General features: G+C 41.9%; 1 protein-coding gene across 19 annotated transcripts in view; it reads right to left on the bottom strand.

Annotated features, from left to right (window-relative positions):
- The window catches only part of LOC113158762 (ankyrin-3-like), a 119,923-nt gene that overhangs the window by 56,600 nt on the left and 43,917 nt on the right, over window positions 1-19,406 (bottom strand). For 15 of the 19 annotated variants that reach the window (XM_026354942.1, XM_026354943.1, XM_026354954.1 and 12 more), the window contains exons 2-14: window positions 9,854-9,955; window positions 9,501-9,599; window positions 7,408-7,506; window positions 6,816-6,914; window positions 5,699-5,884; window positions 3,499-3,597; window positions 2,904-3,002; window positions 2,517-2,615; window positions 1,770-1,967; window positions 1,506-1,604; window positions 1,189-1,287; window positions 966-1,064; window positions 676-873 (exon numbers count right to left, since the gene is read on the bottom strand). In XM_026354942.1, the coding sequence (XP_026210727.1) occupies window positions 676-873; window positions 966-1,064; window positions 1,189-1,287; window positions 1,506-1,604; window positions 1,770-1,967; window positions 2,517-2,615; window positions 2,904-3,002; window positions 3,499-3,597; window positions 5,699-5,884; window positions 6,816-6,914; window positions 7,408-7,506; window positions 9,501-9,599; window positions 9,854-9,955 (1,575 nt within the window). Of the gene's footprint in view, window positions 1-675; window positions 874-965; window positions 1,065-1,188; window positions 1,288-1,505; window positions 1,605-1,769; window positions 1,968-2,516; window positions 2,616-2,903; window positions 3,003-3,498; window positions 3,598-5,698; window positions 5,885-6,815; window positions 6,915-7,407; window positions 7,507-9,500; window positions 9,600-9,853; window positions 9,956-10,103; window positions 10,504-14,768; window positions 14,853-15,418; window positions 15,546-19,406 lie in introns of those variants that run through there. The other 4 variants (XM_026354953.1, XM_026354955.1, XM_026354947.1 and 1 more) reach the window with 4 other exon arrangements.

Genomic DNA, 19,406 nt, shown 5'->3' with positions numbered 1-19,406 from the left:
AACCAAATGCCCTTACTTTCCCACGTATTCCAAATGTACGAGTGTTGTATAATGTGATCATGTTTCCTCTCTTCCTGTGTGTATGTGAAGATATTTAAAGACATTGGGTCATATTTTCCAGAGGAATGTGGGACTCCCACAGATTCCCACTCCACGCTCTGAAACACATGACCTAATTTCTGTGACCGGTTACAGTCATTGCAGCAAATGACCATTTTTAATGAGACAGACTGCAAAAGATGCTGTTTGTGTGGATGAGTAAGTGAAAAACAGTGAAAGACAGAGGTCAACTTTGAAGACACACACAGGCACAAACCAATTTCCAACCAATGAAGTTTACATAACATGTGTTACCCTTCATATGTGCACTTAGTAACGTGTGAAACTAGTAGCAAAGCTGACTTGAATGTGAATATGTGAAGTCACATTCTAGACTGATGGAATACTGTGAAAACTTCTTTGGTGATGAGGACAAAAATATTTCTGCAGCAACAAAATCTAATGAACATGCTAAAATGGATGGTGTTGGAAAGAGAAGCTGGTGCCCACTAGTGTAGGTACATGGCACTGCACAGATGTGATGCTTGGTATGTGTATGTGGCACGATGTGGAAAAAGGGAAATATTCAACTCCATTTGTTTCGTGCACTCCTTTGAGAGCCTCTGTCTGACTGACCTTAGTTGAGGATTCGAGTGAGGCTTTGTTCTCCAGCAGCATGGCAGCAACATCTTGGTGTCCTTCGCGGGCAGCCAGGTGAAGGGGGGTGTAGCCTGAGGTGGTGGCAGCGTTGGCAGAGGCGCCACAGTGCAGCAGCTGTTGGACGATTTCCACTTTCCCCAGCCGACTGGCAATGTGCAACGCTGTCTGGTCATCCTGCAGAGAAGGACAAAGTGACTTCTGGCCCAGTAGCTTCTCATGTTTTTATTATCTCCTGAACAGTGATTGATAAGGCTCAGTGTTCTCACCTTAGATTTTGTGTCCACATTGGCTCCATTTTTGAGGAGATATCGGACTACATCGGCCTGGCCTGCCCTGGCTGCCATGTGGAGAGCCGTCTCACCTCGCTGCAACAAAATAGTTGTCAGTGGGAGATTTTCAATGGTGTCAGATTTGTACTCTATACAGAAACATATACTTGACAAAACAGGTAGTGGTAACATAACAGAGGATTATAAATGATCTACTTACTACGTTGGTGGTGTTGGGTGATGCTCCGTGGTGTGTAAGGGCATGGACAATGTTCTCATGGCCCATAAAAGCTGCCACATGGATTGGTGTTAGGCCAGACTGCAAGGAAACAGATATGATCAATATCATGAATTAAACAAGTCGCAAGTGTCAGTTCACACTCTGAATCTAAATGTTCTCACATCAAATTCAAACTAGGTCACAATGCAACAGCTTAGTTATAAGTCAGTAGAGTTTAAAGAAACCACATGTGGTGTCAAGTACTGAAAAGGCTGCTGAGTAGAACAGAGTAAATCAGGTCCAGCCTGGTGTAGTACCTCAGTGACAGCCTGGATAGATGCTCCATGTTTTAGCAACAGCTCCATCACTTTGACTCTATTCTTCTTGCAGGCGATGTGAAGGGGAGTGAAACCATTCTGCACACAGACAGAGAAGAAGTCAATGTAAAGCCCACTGTAATAAGCAAAGCAGTACAGTGAGGATTTAAACTTTCTCACTCTCTCAGCCTCCCTTCCTTTTGACATCTTGTCAGTTTTAACTTCACTTCAACCCCTCCATCCTTTCCCACCCTTTTAAATTACCAGGGCCTTGGCATTTGGATTGGCCTTCTTGTCCACGATCAGCTTTGCCACTTTGTAGTGTCCACAGTGGGCAGCAACGTGCAGCGCCGTAAGGTAGTCATTGGTGACGTCGTCCACCGGCATGTCATGCTGGAGCAGCAGCTGGACACAGTTCAAGTGGTCCCCCTGAGTGGCCATGTGTAGTGGTGATAGCCCGTTCTAAAGGGGGGGCAGTGTAAATGAAAGAGACAGGGAGAGAGCGAGACAGAGAGAGAGACACACACACGCAGACGGACACAAGATGGACAGACAGACATAGTAAGTTAGAGCGTGGCCGTCTGCTGCACAGAAAGACTGCGAAGGAAGTTGTTGAGAAGGTTACAGAAGCATTGTTATAACGAGGTCATTACAACAATGTCTATTTGGTTACACTTGTCGTCCTGCGCGGTCAAACTGTAGGGCTATGCAGCGGAGACAGGCTGTTCTGGAGAGGTCGCACAGATGTTACGGAGACAATGCGACAACACTACAGCAACAACAACAGACGTGCCATGTGACTGGATAAAAGATTTCACATGGCTCTGTGTGGTTAGAAAAGCTGGTTCACAGTGCTTTTAAGAATGCAAGTTCAGTTTTAAGTTAAGTGCAACCTATTCTGTTCTATTTCATAACATCAAGTAAAAAAAAACATGTGACATGCGTTTATGACCCTTCCTTTCCTATTCTGAATGAAGCAGTGTCTCCTGAATTGAGCTTTCCAGTAGCTACCTTGGTCTTGGACAGGATGGGAGCTCCTCGATCGAGTAGGATTTCTACCACTTTCTCGTGTCCGCTCCTCGCCCCACAGTGAAGAGGTGTCAGACCGTCCTGCAAAAGAAGACAGACAGTTAAGGTTTTGCTATATCTTAGAAAATTAAAACTCTTAGTCATTGGCTTTTGAGCTGAGATTCTTCTTCTCCTGTTAAACTAATTGCAAATATATGTTTGCAATATTACTGCATGTACACGAACAGTGGAATTTTCATTTTTCCAACTTGTTTCATATTCATATAATTCAATCCAACTAGAGTAGAACATGGCATCTGCCAAAACATGTTTTATTCAACATGTTCTTTATTACTGAATGAGTGATGAGGTTGAGGTCCACAGTCTCACCTTGGTCTTTGCATCTATTTTAGACCCTCTGTCCAGCAGCAGCTTGACCATGGTGCTGTTTCCCCTTTTTGCAGCGACATGAAGCGGTGTGATGTCATTCTGCACATAGAAGAAATTATTTTTCTTTACAGCTATAATTCAGTCTAATTCATCATTACATACGCAACTTTCTGGACTGTAAATATATAGCAATGTATGTAGCCGACATGTGGCCGTCTTGGCTTTATAGTGCTTTTCTCTCTTGTAATAGTAGCAGCATGTGTCTTGACGTGCAACATGCACCAATAACAATTGTCCTGCCCACTTCTCACATCTTGTGTTTGTGTCTACATCTGATGCTTTAACCCTGAAGCGCTCATAGTAAAAGAACCCGCAGAATGAGTGTTCTGTTTGTAACAAATACTTTTTTAACACAAGATGTTTTGGCGTAAAGTCGAATTGTATGATGTGAAAAAGGTCAATACACCCTCTGGGACTGCTTAATATGACGTCATGGGGACCAGTACTTCTCAGTTAGTCCTTGGAAATCTTTGACTATTTTCCTTGAATGTTGTTAGTACCTCCTCCCCAACAGTAGAGGGCAGAATAAACTCACCCGAGCCATGAAGTCCACAGCAGCTCCACGGTTTAGGAGGAGCGTGGCCACATTGATGTTGCCGTAGTGAGACGCGATGTGGAGGGGGGTGAAACCACTCTGAGGGTTGACGAAAGCCCAACGTCACACACACACACACACACACACACACACACATAAGCAAAGAGAAAGGCACATACATCAAATTACACACAGTGCAACACACTGGACGTGTACAATTCAGTAAAGATCTCAAGCTTCACAGCTGTCTGCACAGTCTCTCATCGAGGTACAATCACACGATCCATCAGACAAGAACACACTCGACTGTACAGTGTTACACTTACACCTGACTTTCTCAGAGTGGTAGAAAAAGTCATTTAATAGAAGCATCAAACATGGGGCCAGTGGCATGCAGAAAACTACAGTGGGTTACATACAGGGATACTGTGTGCTTTCAAGATACTGATATATAACTTATCATTACACTAACACACTGGGCAAACTACTCACATTTTGTAGGGTGTAATAGACAACTTAGCTCTGACAGATATTAATTATAGGTGATTATTGTGTATTATGTGTGTATAAATAAACCTTATGTCCATCTGTGTATATCTTAAATAAGATTCATTTCCTGGCTTAGTGAGACACAGCTGTCAAAGCAACAAAAGGACAATAGAAACAATTTATCCAACAGCTGAATTAATCTGCTATTATGATATCTAATCACTGAAATCCCAATTATAAAAGTCACCAACAATTAAAATGAACCTTAAAAATCAGCTCTTTCGTAGTCAGTTTATGGATATACAATAGATACTCTTTATAGAAAATGTGTAAATCCACCAAAGTGCTGAGCACATTTCTTTAATACATAATCAACAACGTCATTTGGATGAATCATAGCAGATAACTGACCAGCCTGCCAAAGCCAGGACCAGGACCATTGCCAGTGCCAACCAAAACAGGCACACACACAGAAGGTGGCCACCTGGCTTTGGTGCCACAAAGGCTACGTGTTACCATAGAAGCAGTGTCAATATAGCTTTTTGCTTTGGTCCCATGCAAATTCTTTAGGTGCAAGGGTTGAGGATTATAAAAGTCAATACAGGGTAGACTAGGAAACTATATTAGGTGTTTGTCTAGACGGCTGGGTTCCTTTACAGCTTAATGAGGATTTGCTTGCCATGCAGGTTATTAACAAACCGCTGCTTTTTCAGTGAATGATAACCACTATTCATGCTAACACTGGTTATCATGCTGACCAGTTTCATGGAAAGACTGTCAGGTCACATCAGGACAACATTTTATCAACAATTACAAAGAATTTGCCAAAAGAAGAGCCGAAGCTTAAACTTTGGACACCATGAAACCATTTGAATCAAGGAACACCTTGATACCCAAGCTCCCAGCCTCATTATTTAATAGATCAGTATAAGGGAAACATGCGCTACTCTGACTTCTTCTGTGACTGGAGATATCTAATACATGAATGAAGCAATGAAGAGGAAGTCAAAATTGACTTATAATGGAAAAGGAGAGGTGACAAAGGGCTGCAGAAACACTACTGCATTAAGTCAGGGGCACTGAAGTTTTTGTTTTTATGAGCTGCAATGGAGACTGCGTAATGTACAGAGTAGAGGTGTACCTCTGTTGTTCTATTCACCATCATCTACAGAGTCAGCCAAGAGAGGAGAGAACGAGCAATTAGTGAGCAAAGAACTGAAAAAGCCCCCACTGACATGAAGTGGAGGAGCAGAGAGAGGGGAGAAGGAGCGCAGTACTAATAAATGGTTAAAAAACTCATAAACTCCTGTTGTTGTTTAATATTTAACTAGATTTTATAATGTATTTTGAAAACGAAATCCTAATTTAGCATGATCATATAGTACATTCACACATTTTCGTGTGTTCTATATTCTATATAAATGTAACTAAACAGCACTAAAATTAGTACATTACAGTACATTGTTGTCCTGTTCAATAATATAATGAAATATATACAAAATTTCACAAAAACAAAAAATGTACTTCTGCACCTTTCCCCTTTCTGCCAAAAAAGACCATTAAAAACAAATTCTCCCAGGAAAGAAAGAAAGAAAAAACTAAATTAAAGGCATCAATAATCAAAGAAACATTTAAACAATGACAGAATGAATGAATAAAAAACAAAGCAGAAAACCCACCAGAGACAGACTGCTACTGTGTTGTCACTCACCTTGGACTCGACGTCCGCGTTGTGGTCGTTCTGCAGGAGCAGGGCCGCGGCCTTGGTGTCATCCTTGCGGGCGGCGATGTGTAGGGCAGGCAGCCGTACCTTGCCCTTTGTATCATTTTCCAACAGCAAGGAGACCACCTGGTCATGGCCCTGCTGAAGGGCCACTGCCAGAGGGGTGAAGCCATCCTGCATGTGAAGATAGAGAAGTGTTACTAACACTGGATGTAGCTGTAATGCATAACTGGTGATGAAACAGGGATGGTATAGTAAGTGTGGCTGGATGGATGATGAGTGGGTGAAGAGAGCGTTATGGAGAGACTGTGGCACAAAATTACATGTGGCTGAATTGTTATTTTGCTGTAGACACAATGTTTTATTCATGTTCAAGTAAAACCATCATTTTGCATGTGCGCTTGTCCTGAATGGTATGTCCTGCTGTAATATGTAGCCGATAGATGTAAACCAGTGAACTGTAGATTGGTTTGTGTATTACATTATTCACATCATGTTTATAAAGTATATCTCCATTTGTGCCTATGTGTTTGTGTGTATATACTGCACATGTGGTGCTAATTATATGTGTGTATGGGTTTCACAGGGTGAGCAATGTAAACGAGAGTGGTATCGGCAGCAGCAGCCGTGGAGGAGAGGCAGCGAGGGGAGCGGACCTCGTCTGTGACCAACTCAAGGTCACTCTGCCTCCACCACCACACTACCAATCAATGAGGCTCTGCCCTGTCCCTCATGAAGAGATGGGGAGAGAGAGGGAGGAGGAGGGGCAGGTAAGAGGGTCAGAGAAAAGACAAGAGAGGTAGAAAAAGTGATCATGTGAGACAGAGAGAGTGAGAAAAAGACAGTGAAGTGAGGTACAGAACAGAGAGGTGAAAAAACAGATACAGAGGCAAAGGGAGTGGAGGTCGGGACGGTGAAAGGAGGAAGGGAAGGAAACAGAGGAGATGAAGGTGGTTAGTACAACAGATTAAACAACCACACATAACTGAGGCAGAGAAAAAGCATGGACAAATAATATAATAGGTATGACAGCAGAGAGGTGGACACAGGACTGGCAGACATGCACGTACTGTATAAACAGCGAAACCACACACACGTACAGTACCTCAGTGGCCATACTCTGGCTGGCATTGTTCTCCAGAAGGAACCGTACCACCTCCAGGTGATTCTCCTGTGCTGCCATGTACAGAGGAGTGAAGCCATTCTGCACAAAAGAGAGACAAAACACACCCATGCACATTTACATACACGTTTAAGAAAGACCACGAGTGGTTGCATCAAACATTATATCATTACAGTTATAATAATATTTTTTATTATTACACAGTAAGGTTAACATAGATTTTGGTAGAGAAACAAAATTATGTTGCAATTTGATGGAACTAGAAAAAAGGATAGTGCTTCAAATCTTTCCTCTCCCATTGATGTGTTAGAGTTAAATGTAAAGTGCAAGGACAGCAGTTTCCTTGAGAAGCAGAGGCCTAGTTGGAGTGATGCCAGATCCTCTCAGTGGGGATCTTTCCACTGAGTGAGTCCCTCAGTGTCATTGACTTTGTGATACAATATCATCCAAACCAATGTGTCAACAAATGTCCCAGCAGCGTGTAATTACACTTAAGATGTTTTCCTTCCTTAATGTGGAAGAATAAGAGCTTACTGTCACTGTGCTGTGTGTGCGGGCATCAAGTTTTTCCTACCTGAGACTGAGCGTTGACATTGGCTCCGTTTGTGACCAGCTCTTTGACGACTTCCGTTTGACCGGCCAGCGAGGCTATGTGGAGAGCAGTGTTTCCTTTCTGGATTACAGGGAACAAATACAGGAATGTGTGTTAAGCCCTGTGCCACCTGTCTCACTGTATTGCTTGTGCGCGTGACTGTTTGTCACTACAGTCTGCACATATCCATATCACTACTCATGTGGCTCAGTGAGTCCCCTCACACCAACCACACTTTTGTACCGCTGGTGTTCCAGCTCTGGCCCTGCCTGCACTGCCAACAATGTGTCACTTCCGAAGCCCCACGTCCCACACGATCTCCTGCAGAAGTCTGGCCATAAATAAGGCTACAGGAGACTTTTTATGAACCTGTACAAATCCTTATGAAGGCAGAGTTGACCCACAGCCGCGTGATACTGAGTTCCATTATTCACGACAAGTGCTGTGGCACAATAGTGATCATCTGTCACATGGCTGTATACAGCTGCCGGGAAGTCAGATATTTACATTCATACACAGAAGCACAAGACACTGTTTAGTGTATAACACAGATGAAGACGTGATCTTTACTGAGCCAAAAGGCCTCTCTGAAGTACACAGCTGTGAGACCAGTTCTAGTTAGTATATAATCACAATCATAACATTTAAATAACGTTATGACAGGCTACCTCACAGATTGTACAATGGTACTCACCAGAGCCTTTCAAAAACAATATTAGAGAATCAGAACATTTTTGTAATTTGCAGCACAAATGACACATTCATTCATTTGACAGCTGTACTTCGCACTTCTAAACATCTAGACATCCATTAGGACAAACTGTGTGTTTATCTGCAAGCTGCTTATTGCTCTTCCAGTCATATACACTCTGACAAAACCAGATGTGCTTGTAGCAACTAAAGCATGATTAAAGTTTTATTTTGATACATTTAGACACTGAAAACACTTAGTAAGTAAGGGTAAGATCATGGCCTGTGTTAAATATTATAACTATAAAATGTTAACGGTAATTTGAAACATGAGATACGTATTTACTTAATTAACATTTATACAAAAATCACCATCTGTGCTTCATAGACCCGTCATCCACAACATAACCTCCCTGACTGTGACTGTGTGCAGACTACAGACATATCATTGAAGTTGGACTTACAGTATGTTCTCCATTTCAAAACGACCCATGAAAGCTTCGCAAACGTCATGAAATCCAGTGAAACACCACAAACTAGAGCCCCATGAAATTACAGTTTGTCTGACAGCGCTGTAAGGTTCATAATGGTAGTTCTCACTGAACTGCTATTGGGCTAATGAACCAAAGACAAGGCTAATTCTCCCACAACAAGAGAAACACAGCATTAAAGGGGCGGATACACAATTAACTTTAGAGTCAAGCACAAACACAAACACACAGCCTAAATGAAACACTCTGTGCTACTACATCCAGACACCCTCAGTAGCACTGCCTCTGTGATCAGCCTGTGGAACTGGCATTGATAGGCACCATGGTGCAGGCACTGGATTCCCAACATCCCAAGTTAATTCCTCAGTATCCTCAGGGTCACAACAGAAAGAGGCTTTAATTGGGGAGATTTTCTCCCTAATCTTGAATATTTCATTGTGTCTCGTGTTTATTTCAGCACTGGGCATGTGGCCTTTGGCAGAGAGGCTGAACAAGATGACTAAATGGGAGTGAGGGCCTTCTGGGTAGAAATCTGGATAATGATTTCAGTGGCACCCCCTCCCAACTCCATGTAGCATCAGAGTAAAGATACTTCAAAGAAAGTGGCCCTCCCCTGATGTATCACACTCAAATTACACTGTACAGCACATAAAATACTGTAGACAACCACTCTTTTCTTTACCTTATTATATGCAGTTCAAATAAATACATGATGTTGTTAACACTTTCATGATCTCTGAACTTAATTCTCACCCTAACAAAGTCTCTCCACTTAAAATCAGTACACCTACTGTAACTGCATGCTCCTATATCCTACAGTGCAGCCAGTTTGTGCTGGATCCAAATATAGCTCTCTATAACATCATGTGAGCTGCGATAGGTGACGGGCCTTACCTTTGTGGCTGCATCCACAGCGGCTCCGAGCTTCAGCAGCTCAGCAACAACCTCTACATGCCCCTCTTTGGAGGCAAGGTGAAGAGCGTTTAGACCATTCTGAAAAAGAAATATATTTAGTAGACTGATTCTATCTCGTGCACTAGAAATGACTGAAGGATAATGCTTAATTGTGCATAATGCATGGGTTAAAATTAATAAAATATTCAAATCCTGCTTAGTCAATTAGACATGAGCCCCTGAGCCCTCTATTAGAAATTTGGCTGATGCAGCAGTTTGGTGTGCGTATGTTTATGTATATAGAAAATAATAACTTTACAGCTTCAATCAGGAGAGGTACTCAGAAAACTTACCTGATTGCAAATATTAATCTCAACCCCAGACTTGAGGTAGTCAAGGACCTTTTCAAGGTTCCCTGCCCGGGCAGCTCGCAGGTAACTGGCATTACTGTCAGACTGGAGAGAGGAACATAAGGAGAGTGAAAGAAGGGAGACAAGACAAAGAGAGAGGAGATGAGTATGTCTCTGCATTAAATCATCACACTGTTACTATCAGGCACACAGGAGAACAAAAGCACATACAAAAGTCAAAATGTTACTCTACCAGGTAGAACTCTGTCATTGTTTCTCAGACATCCAAAAAACATGTCAACAATGGAAAAAACAAAGCCAATATCCAGACAAACAGCGGGACCATTTTAACATTCAAATAAATCCACTCATCTACGCTCGTCGTCGCTAACATCTCAAAAATCAGATCCATGAGAAAGCCAACAGATCCACAGCATATCATCCCAACAATTAACGTCATCCTCCGTCATCCATCGGATCCCACCAGACTGTTATTTCAGCTTTGTTAAATCCAAATGTCTTTGATTCCCAAAGGTAGGAAGTTCATTAACCGGGTGGTCCTTACAGCTGCCAGAGACCTCCTCTCTTCCACAGAAATCTATTCTGAATCCACCAGTAAAGCAGCTGCGAGTCTGTGTCGCTGTACTATGAGAAGCACAGCATCCTCTATTCTGCTTGGCTGTCCTTTATTTCACTACAGAAATAGGGCTTTGCACACCGAAATAAAATGATGAGGTAAGCATGTTTTTGCCCCTATAACAAATGTGGTGTGCATGTGTATGGGCGTGTGTTTGCCAGACTAGGAGAAGGGTAGGGGGAGAGATCAAAAGGAGGATGACAGTAAATAAAGAAGAAGAGACTGAGAAAGCTAAGCAGACAAAGGTAGAAAGAGAGGTTATGCTTCTTTCCTGTGTTCATGTTAGCTTCTAGGACATTAGGTTTGACATAAAATGACACAGGGCAAGCTCTGCAGATTTTGTCTTCCTTCTTCGCAGCAGCCTTGCAGAGCATTTTGTAAAACTCAGCACTGGATCTGCTGAGAGCAGAAGGGAGAGAAGCTGTGAAATGCTGCCTCATAATAGAGGCTCAAAAACCAAATTCCCCTGAATTATCAAAAGCCCAGACGTGCTAAATATAGCCTTGTGTCCAGAGACATTTAGGATAAACTCGGCAGGGCCAAACAGTATGAGGAGTTATCCAACATTGTACTCTCTCTCCCCCACCTCCATCTACCACGCTTTTCTAAAAATAACTCTGAAAAACATAGAGGGATTTGACCCTGAGTCAAAATGTGAGTGAACAAAACATCCAGCATCAGATTGTTCCATATGATATGCATAAAACTGTGGGAGAAAAATATCTGTGTGTTCATGCATGTTTGTGTGTAGACAAACAAAATAACAGTGTTAGATGGAAACCAAGTCATTTCCTGATTACTAGAGACCAGAAAAGTAAAGCTCATATCTCTGTAGCCAATCAGTTTTTAGCCAGAAATGTTTTGAAATGTCTTCCTTTTACCATACTCCAAGCCTCCAGAGGACTGTTTGCACTGAACCAATGAGAATACATTTGTTGTTGTGGCCTTGAGAAAACTGTCAGACAGACTGAACGTCATGATCACTGAACAGCAAGTATGAGCAACAGGTCAACAATTACAAAATAATATACAGCCATTTCATTCAATAGATGCTTGTAGAGAAATAGTGGAGTTCTAAAATTGTCCCTGCCAGCAGCAGTAAAACGTGAATGTGAAAAGTCATAAACATATGTCTGTGAAGATTCGCAGTGATCCAGGTGAAGTTAAATCATGGCAACTGGACAAGAAGAAAAAAGTCCAGATGATATGAACATATGATGCAGAGGCCTGACTCCTGTTGTCTGAACTTTTTGTAATTAGGCAAACCTGCTGTGCAAAGAGCTCTTTTGTTTGTGCACTATGTTGTGTGTGTATTTCCACCATCCGCGATGGTGACTAGAAGGAAATAAAACAGCTAACAGCAATGAAGAGCAAACCAATATGATCCAAGAGAGGTTGCAAATCAAAAAGACACTAGCTGAGAAGACAAACTTCTGAGACTGAGGTCTCTACTCTGTGAACCAGTGTCCTTCATGATGACCTGTTAGAAACCCATTGGCTCCCGTCCAGTCTAAACGCAGCCTGCAGCCTCTCTCCACCTGCTCTGTGTTCCACCTCCACACAGTCACTGAGGTAAACTCTCTGCACTTTTACAATACTTCCTCTGTTTTCTACGTCGGGTCTACGTGTCAAAAGATATCAACATGATTTAATGTGACTGCTGTTTACAAATGGTGATTTGCAGGAATGAATGCAATGTCTTTGTGATGAGAAACCATGTTAGCATGAAAGAAATATAAACAGAACAAGAGCATGGGGTCAAACTAAGACAAATCTCACCCACGTCTTATATCAACATAGATATTTTACATCTTCCTTTTCTCCCTCTCTCCTCTCTTCGAATTTACTTGACTTTCTGCAACACTTCAAGATGATCTTAATATACAGTAGAAAATCAATATCACTCCCAGTGTCAACATCAATTATTCAGGTCTCTCCACATGATAGAATATCTGAGCAGCATGAGTGTGTCTGTGTGCACGTCTGCATGCTACAGTTGTCCTGTAGCTTACATAACTGGACTGTAGGCTTACAGTAGTCTGTGCTATGCTGGCTACACACATGAACACGTGTGTGAACCATGATTCTCAGGCTTTGTCAAATGTCACTAAATGCTTGACGGGATTAATACATACAAGGAAATACACTAGTCACACAGCTGCAGATAGACAGCATGCATAGCTACTAGTGTCGTGTGTTACGCCACGTTACAGTACAAGATATGGAGCATTTGTTTAAGTTTACACATTTGCTAAATCACAGTAATCTCTAATATTCCTCCTCTTTACTTTTCCTTGTGCATCTGCCCAAGCTCGAGTGCCAACCATTAAGAAGTCTTCATCTATAAGTCTCTATTCATTTCTCCCTTATCCTTTAATGCCTGCAGTGTAAACCAGTGACCAACATGTCCAACCCTACATCCTCATCCCATCTATGTCCAACACGAAGGATCTTGAAGTCTTTGTGAATGAGCTTTACATAGGATGGGGCAAGAGATTAGTAAGAGAAATATCATTAAGCCTCTGCAGATCAGAGGTTCAAAGAAACCATTAAAGACTAGGTTAAGCCAGAAGGAAAGAGATAATCTAACGTGTGATACAGTAGAAGGGAGAGGATGAGCGAGAGAGAGACAGAAATCTGACACACAAGTGATGACTGGAAAAGCTGGGGAATTATACTGTACCATCACTCCAAGTTATAGTGTTACACAAACTTAGCAAATGTTTTTGTAAGTGGGTGGAAAAAATGACAATTAACAGTTCTAATTAAAAAAACGCCTTCTGGTAAATGCACATTTTGCAGATGAAAATCCTCATTTGTCATGCTCTGTTTCAAACATACAGGTGTTTAGGTGGTTCACAGCGTTCCTTCATTCTGCAGGAGGTATGGGGATTAATGACATTTTGGAGCTGCAGAGCATTTATTTTCATTTTGCTGAACCTGTACTTGGCACGTCTCCTTATGACATCAACACAGTGATAGTCTGAATGAATAGAGGATATTCACTTGTATAAAGAGCGATATCCCCAGGCCGCCAGACTACGATGATGTCAGTTTGGCTCTCTGCTCCCAACATGTTTGCACAGCAGCCGTGCAGTACTGTAGTAAAAAGTCTTACATAAACACATACATGTCTGCAGACACTTCAGTGCAATGTTTACTTAAAGGCAGGCAGGTATAACCATGTACACACTAACACAGACACACAAGGCATGTCCAGTGAACTGAGAGCGCTTAGAAGAGGAGATTCAGACCAGTATCGTCTGTATTGTTTCACTTGATCCCCTGCTCTCCCAGCATCACAAAACACATCACTCCAGAGCTCTATGAACACAAAGCCAGAGGCATCCAGTGGCTGTCCACAACACCCAGAAGTGCCAAAGAACCTCACCCCATTCACCACATCCATCCATGAACTATCCAGCTCCCCTGATCTTTTGCCAAGGCCAGTTTAGCGATGCTGCTGATGAATCCATGTCCATGGATGTCTTTAAATAATTTCAAGTGTACAAATAGCCTGTGTTTACTTCCCAGCTCTGAAGACTGTAAATACTATATACTATCAGTTTTAGGATCATTGCTCTACAACAAGTAGTTGTAGTAGTAGAATTTTAGGTGCCCTGCCCCTATTGGCCACTAGGTGGAAAGACTGATGACAATGTGTGTGATGAAGTAAATGAATGAATGAATGGATGAGCGAGTGAGTTCGATCATTTCTGGATCCATCAAGTGTTTTACGCCTAAAAGGGACTAAAGTTAATTAATGCTTCTTCAAGCATAAAGCACTGAAAAAAGAGCTGCAATGAGAAACTTTACAAAGGCTGTCAGTTCAGCTTTTATTCTGGAAAATTGACGGGAAGTGGAAAAGTCCACCTGTGAGCACCTCTGATGCTGAATAATATCTTGTTAAATCTGTGTTTGTCAAAGCAAAGAATCATTTTGCAAAGTCTCCAATTATTCCCTTCAATATTAACAACGTGAGTGCAGACTGTCTATTTTATATAGGGGCATGTAAGTTCCTAATACATATACTGAAAATATGCTATACACTAACACTAACACTTCAATAAACACACATGCTTCAAGTGCTGTTGATCCGATTGCAGCAGATCAGCTGACTTCCAGTGCTTGTATGACTAGGTCATTCCAGTGGTTTGGTGCATTGATGAATTGAAAACCCCTGAGACAGCCAACAACTTCTCTCACATTATTTCACAAATCATTTTCAGAATTCAAAATACAGAAAGTGTAAGAAGAAATCCAAATACTGCAACTACTCACTTGTGTTAGAAAGACAGCTCCCTCTTCCACAGCCATGTTCACTTTCTTTCCCTCTTTCTTCCTCCCTTCTCTATGAAGAGGAGTGAAACCTGAGCTCCCCGGCCCCACAGCCAAACAGCCAACCAGTCATCTATTCAGTCAGTCAGCCAGTCACTCACTCAGCGCAGCCCTTATCTTAACCTCGTGGGTATCCATCCCACTCAGAGGCAAGAGCAAGGTGCCACTGGCTCAGGTAACAGAGTAAAAAGAACAAATCAAAGCCCACCAGGAAATGCTACCATTGAGGTAGTGGATACAACAGCTCCTTCCTCTGCCGTGCACATCTAAGACGGATGGTGGGAGGATAAGACATGAGCAAGGGGGAGTAAAGAAGAGGCTGCTGGGTGATGAGGAGGTGAGAGGGGGTCTATCTCATTCTCCAGTGGTGAGTAAACAAAGCGCTGCGCGTCTGGCAGTCTTTCACGCTGCAGAAAGGACAAATGCCAAATCTCCTCTGCTGCCTCGCTCCCTCCCTTTCCCCTCTCTATCTCTGTGATTTTTTTTTTTTTATGTGTCAACAAGGGTAAATCCCTCTTGCCTTGCAGAAGCTGGTCCCTGCCCCAGAAAGCACCTTTGAATGGGGAGGGTGCCGGAAAAGCACCCCGACTTACCATAACAGCTGAGGCTTCTCCCTTGCCTTCTGCCTCCTTCTTTTTCTTCCTCACCTACATTCACTCTGAGACGTGTAGTGGGTGTTGTATGATCTTGATATCCAAGGTTAGGGTGGCAAGCAGGGAGACGGGCCAAACTGAAAATAGCAGCTGAAACAAATACTTTGGCTAAAATGACTGGAGTGGGATATGTCAACCCCCCTCCCTCCATCCTCTCCTCTCTCGTTATCCCACCCACTGTCTCTCTTTCCCTCCCACTCATTCTCTCTGGTTCACTCTCCCTGCCTCCCTCAATCTCTGCCAGCACGCGCTCTTTATTGTCAACCTGCTTATCAGCTTTTTTTTGTTTGTTTTTGTTTTTTTTGCCTCTAACAAAGACCAGTGTGTGTGTGTGTGTGTGTGTGTGTGTGTGTGTGTGTGTGTGTGCATTAAATCAACCAGGGGCATCTCAGTGCATGGGAGCTAGCAGTAGTAAGTGTGTCTCCATGGGGTGTTTCACACAGCTACTAACAGCACAGAACAACAACAATAACACCAGACACTATTTTAGGGCGAGTGGACCAACGGGGGCACTCCCCAACAATCAATGGGGTCACTTTGACAGAGGATTAGGGGTTTTCCTGCGTATTAGGGACACCCTCTGTTCCCCCACTTCTCACCCGTCAGCAGACATGCCCCATTGCAGTCAGCTGAGCAGGAGCTCACCCCCACTGATATCTCCTTTCATATCCTCAGAGCAGGAAGATAGCAGCGAATTAAATACAGTTTAATGGTTACGTTACATTAAGGCGTGACATGAAGCACAACCACTGCATGTGTGTTATATGTTTTATCTTAGGTTATTACACCTGTGGGTGGAAAATTATCTGATTATTATCTTAGAGGACGACCCACAACGGTGAAACCTTTATTTTCATGTTTAAAAAGCAGAACAACATATCAGGTTTTGACTACATGAATAATACATGTGAATGGGATTATTCATAGTGAGTATTAGTTTATATATATATATATATATATATAGTATGCAAGTAATATTAAGTTTAGGGAAAATCTCAGTTAAACTAAAAAAACAAGGCATTATAGCCATGCTGTAAAAAATCAGACCCCTTTCCTTCTGTCTGTGGTATTGTGATAACAAATAATATGCACCGTTCATCAACATCACACCCATAAATGTTATTTTTAGAGGGTGCTGCTGTTTTGGCAATGCTGCCTCTAATATGACTACCTCTAATGTGCACATCCACACAGGCAGCACAGACAGTCACATGCAGCCATCCTTCAGCTTTCTGTTTTCACATTCGGTCTCTATTCTAGAGGAAGTGGGTATTTTCCAACTTTCAGATAAGAGACAAAGAGAGTTCGAAACCATCAGCAACTGAGACAGAGAGCGGCGTGTGTGGAAGCTGACAGAGGGATTGACAGATGCTCTGGACCAGAAGAGGGGAGCTGAACATGTGACTGGTGTATCATAGGCCCCTTCACACCAACACCGCAGTGAACAGCCCTCCTTGGAAACGATGGGGTTACCATGGCTACAGGGGAGGTTACAACAAAAAATAGAGGGAGTCAAGCCTACTTATGGAAAATTACCTCTTTTGACACATCTCAGTGCCTGTCAACAATCACACGCACACACACACACACACACACACACACAGTTTGGCTTGATACATTAACTGTGACAATGATCTTGCAGTTAGATTTTATTGGATGTGGATGCCAAATATACATTTGTCTCATCGTGGCATTGGTGTATTATTTTACATGATATTTATGTACTTATTGTTTGCACAGTGGTATTTGAGAATTAAAATTATATTAGTGGCAAGAAATAACATTATTATACAACAAAGATAAATCACATGAAAAGAAAGATAAGAAACATCTCATATTAGATACATCTACAGTATACTTGAGACATACTAAATTTTACATCTATGGTGGAAATACATGACTTTGTATTTCTCTTTAAAGTCCCCTTTTTGTTGTTTCTATTGTTGTTTTTGTCCAAATCTGAGCTGAACTTTGCAACTTGTTAGTAGTTGGGGAAGTTAAATCAATCAAGTTTTATTTAAACAGTCCAGTTCAACAAATCAAAAATTTGCCTTGAGGGGTTATTTAACAATGTAATTTTATAATATCTGGAAATTCAATTGAGAACCCAGGCAGAATTAGTAATAAGTGATATTACCACTGATCAATATTGATCCTTTAAAAGTCACTTTGAAAATATGTCTAATGATTATTTATCAGATTGGTTCAGTCATTTGTGTTTAATTTGTTGAGAAAATTAAAATATACTTCTACATCTTGATGATGCAGTAACTAAATCCTAGTTGACATTGTATTTATTAAGCACTAAGAGCTTCTCAGAACTGACTATTTCTCACCAAGTTGCTTAAATATTAGCAGGGTGCCATAAATTAAGTCACAGAGAACAAACTGAAAACACTGATATTTCTTAGAGATTTGCTTCTGAACTGTATAATCCTTGACATATCCAACTCTAAAAAAGATTTTTATATAATCAATTACTATTTTTTTTCCTGGTTTCACAAATATAAGAGGTGTGCTCAGTCATCTCAGGAAACTGTAAAATATCACACCATCCTCATTCTCGTTATTTTGCTCAAATATTGAGGATATTTGGAGAGAAAATACACTCACACACACAAACACACAGCTGAAGCATCCATCCTGCTCCTGCTGCACAGAGCTCGCTCAAGGGCACAGCTCCCCTCTATCACCCGGGACATGAAACCACCGGGGAGAGAGACAAGAGGGCGAGGAAGTGGGAGAGCGCAGAGGAAGGGTAGAAAGGAGAGAAAGAGGAGGAGAAAAGGGAACAAATCTCACATGCACCACCAACATCTGTCTTTATTACCATATAGTGATTGAGTTCTACTACTTCTGTACACATTTTGTCTTCTGTCTCTTCTACCGTCTGGAACCAGAGGCAAAAAAATCTGATAATGATGATGTGAGGGGACCTTGAATCTCGCATTGGATTTCATCCAAGTGACTCGTCAGCTGTACAGGTGAAATCTACACACTAGTGCACCATGCTGGATCAATAGGAGTCCCGCCAAAATGTCACCCTAAATCAGGCTCCAGAAGGCGGGACAGTAATATAAATGCAGGGCAGTGGGAGTGGTACAAGGAGAAAGATGAGAGAAAAAGACAGTGTGGAGGAATGTTTCAATGTTAGGAAACACTTGAATCTCTATATTATAGAATGTTAATTGATCAAAAGAAGAAACTTGACAATGTCAGTAGTTTTTTTTCTTACTCCTTAATCTATCTGTAATTTATCTGTAATTAGAAAAATCACTTGCAGCTCTGTGAGACTAATGAAACAGGACGGTTGTACATATGAGAGACAAAGTCTGAGACAGAAACAGAACAAATGAGGAAGATATACTGATACAGATGGCAGGAGAGGCATTGACAGAGTTAGAAGGCAGGAGGACAGGATATGTGGCCAAACAGTAGCATAGTTTAAGAAAATCTCAACATAACACCAGAGTTCACTTAAAACTGGCACAAAATCAGAGTCATTAAATGTCTCCTCCTCCTTTTTCCTCTGATTTTCCCCATGTAGCCTCAGTCTGACCTGCAGCAGACTCTGTTTAACAGTCAAACACTGGGCTCTGCTGGACAGTGTCCCTCATGACAACTGTAGTAAACACCACAGTCCTCAGTGACAGTCTCATAAAGTCATCAACAGCTGGGGCTGTTTAAATAGTAAGAACCATGTGACCACGAGAGAGCATGGGCGAAAGTTATAGAGTATAAAGAAAGTTATACAAAGACAATTTACATTACTGTCTTCTTCAGTTAGATAACAAACTACAGAGCTGCATGTTCCAACACCCACACTTCAGCTATAAGATATTTTGTGCCATAGTGCTCACTATGGTTCATAGAGAAGTGTAGGCTGGCCCTCTCTAACAAAGACCTACGCTTGATAGGTAGCTTATTT

This window comes from Anabas testudineus, chromosome 15 (assembly GCF_900324465.2).
Source record: "Anabas testudineus chromosome 15, fAnaTes1.2, whole genome shotgun sequence".
NCBI classification, from domain to species: domain Eukaryota; kingdom Metazoa; phylum Chordata; class Actinopteri; order Anabantiformes; family Anabantidae; genus Anabas; species Anabas testudineus.
This window is presented reverse-complemented; position numbering and strand designations above follow the sequence as displayed.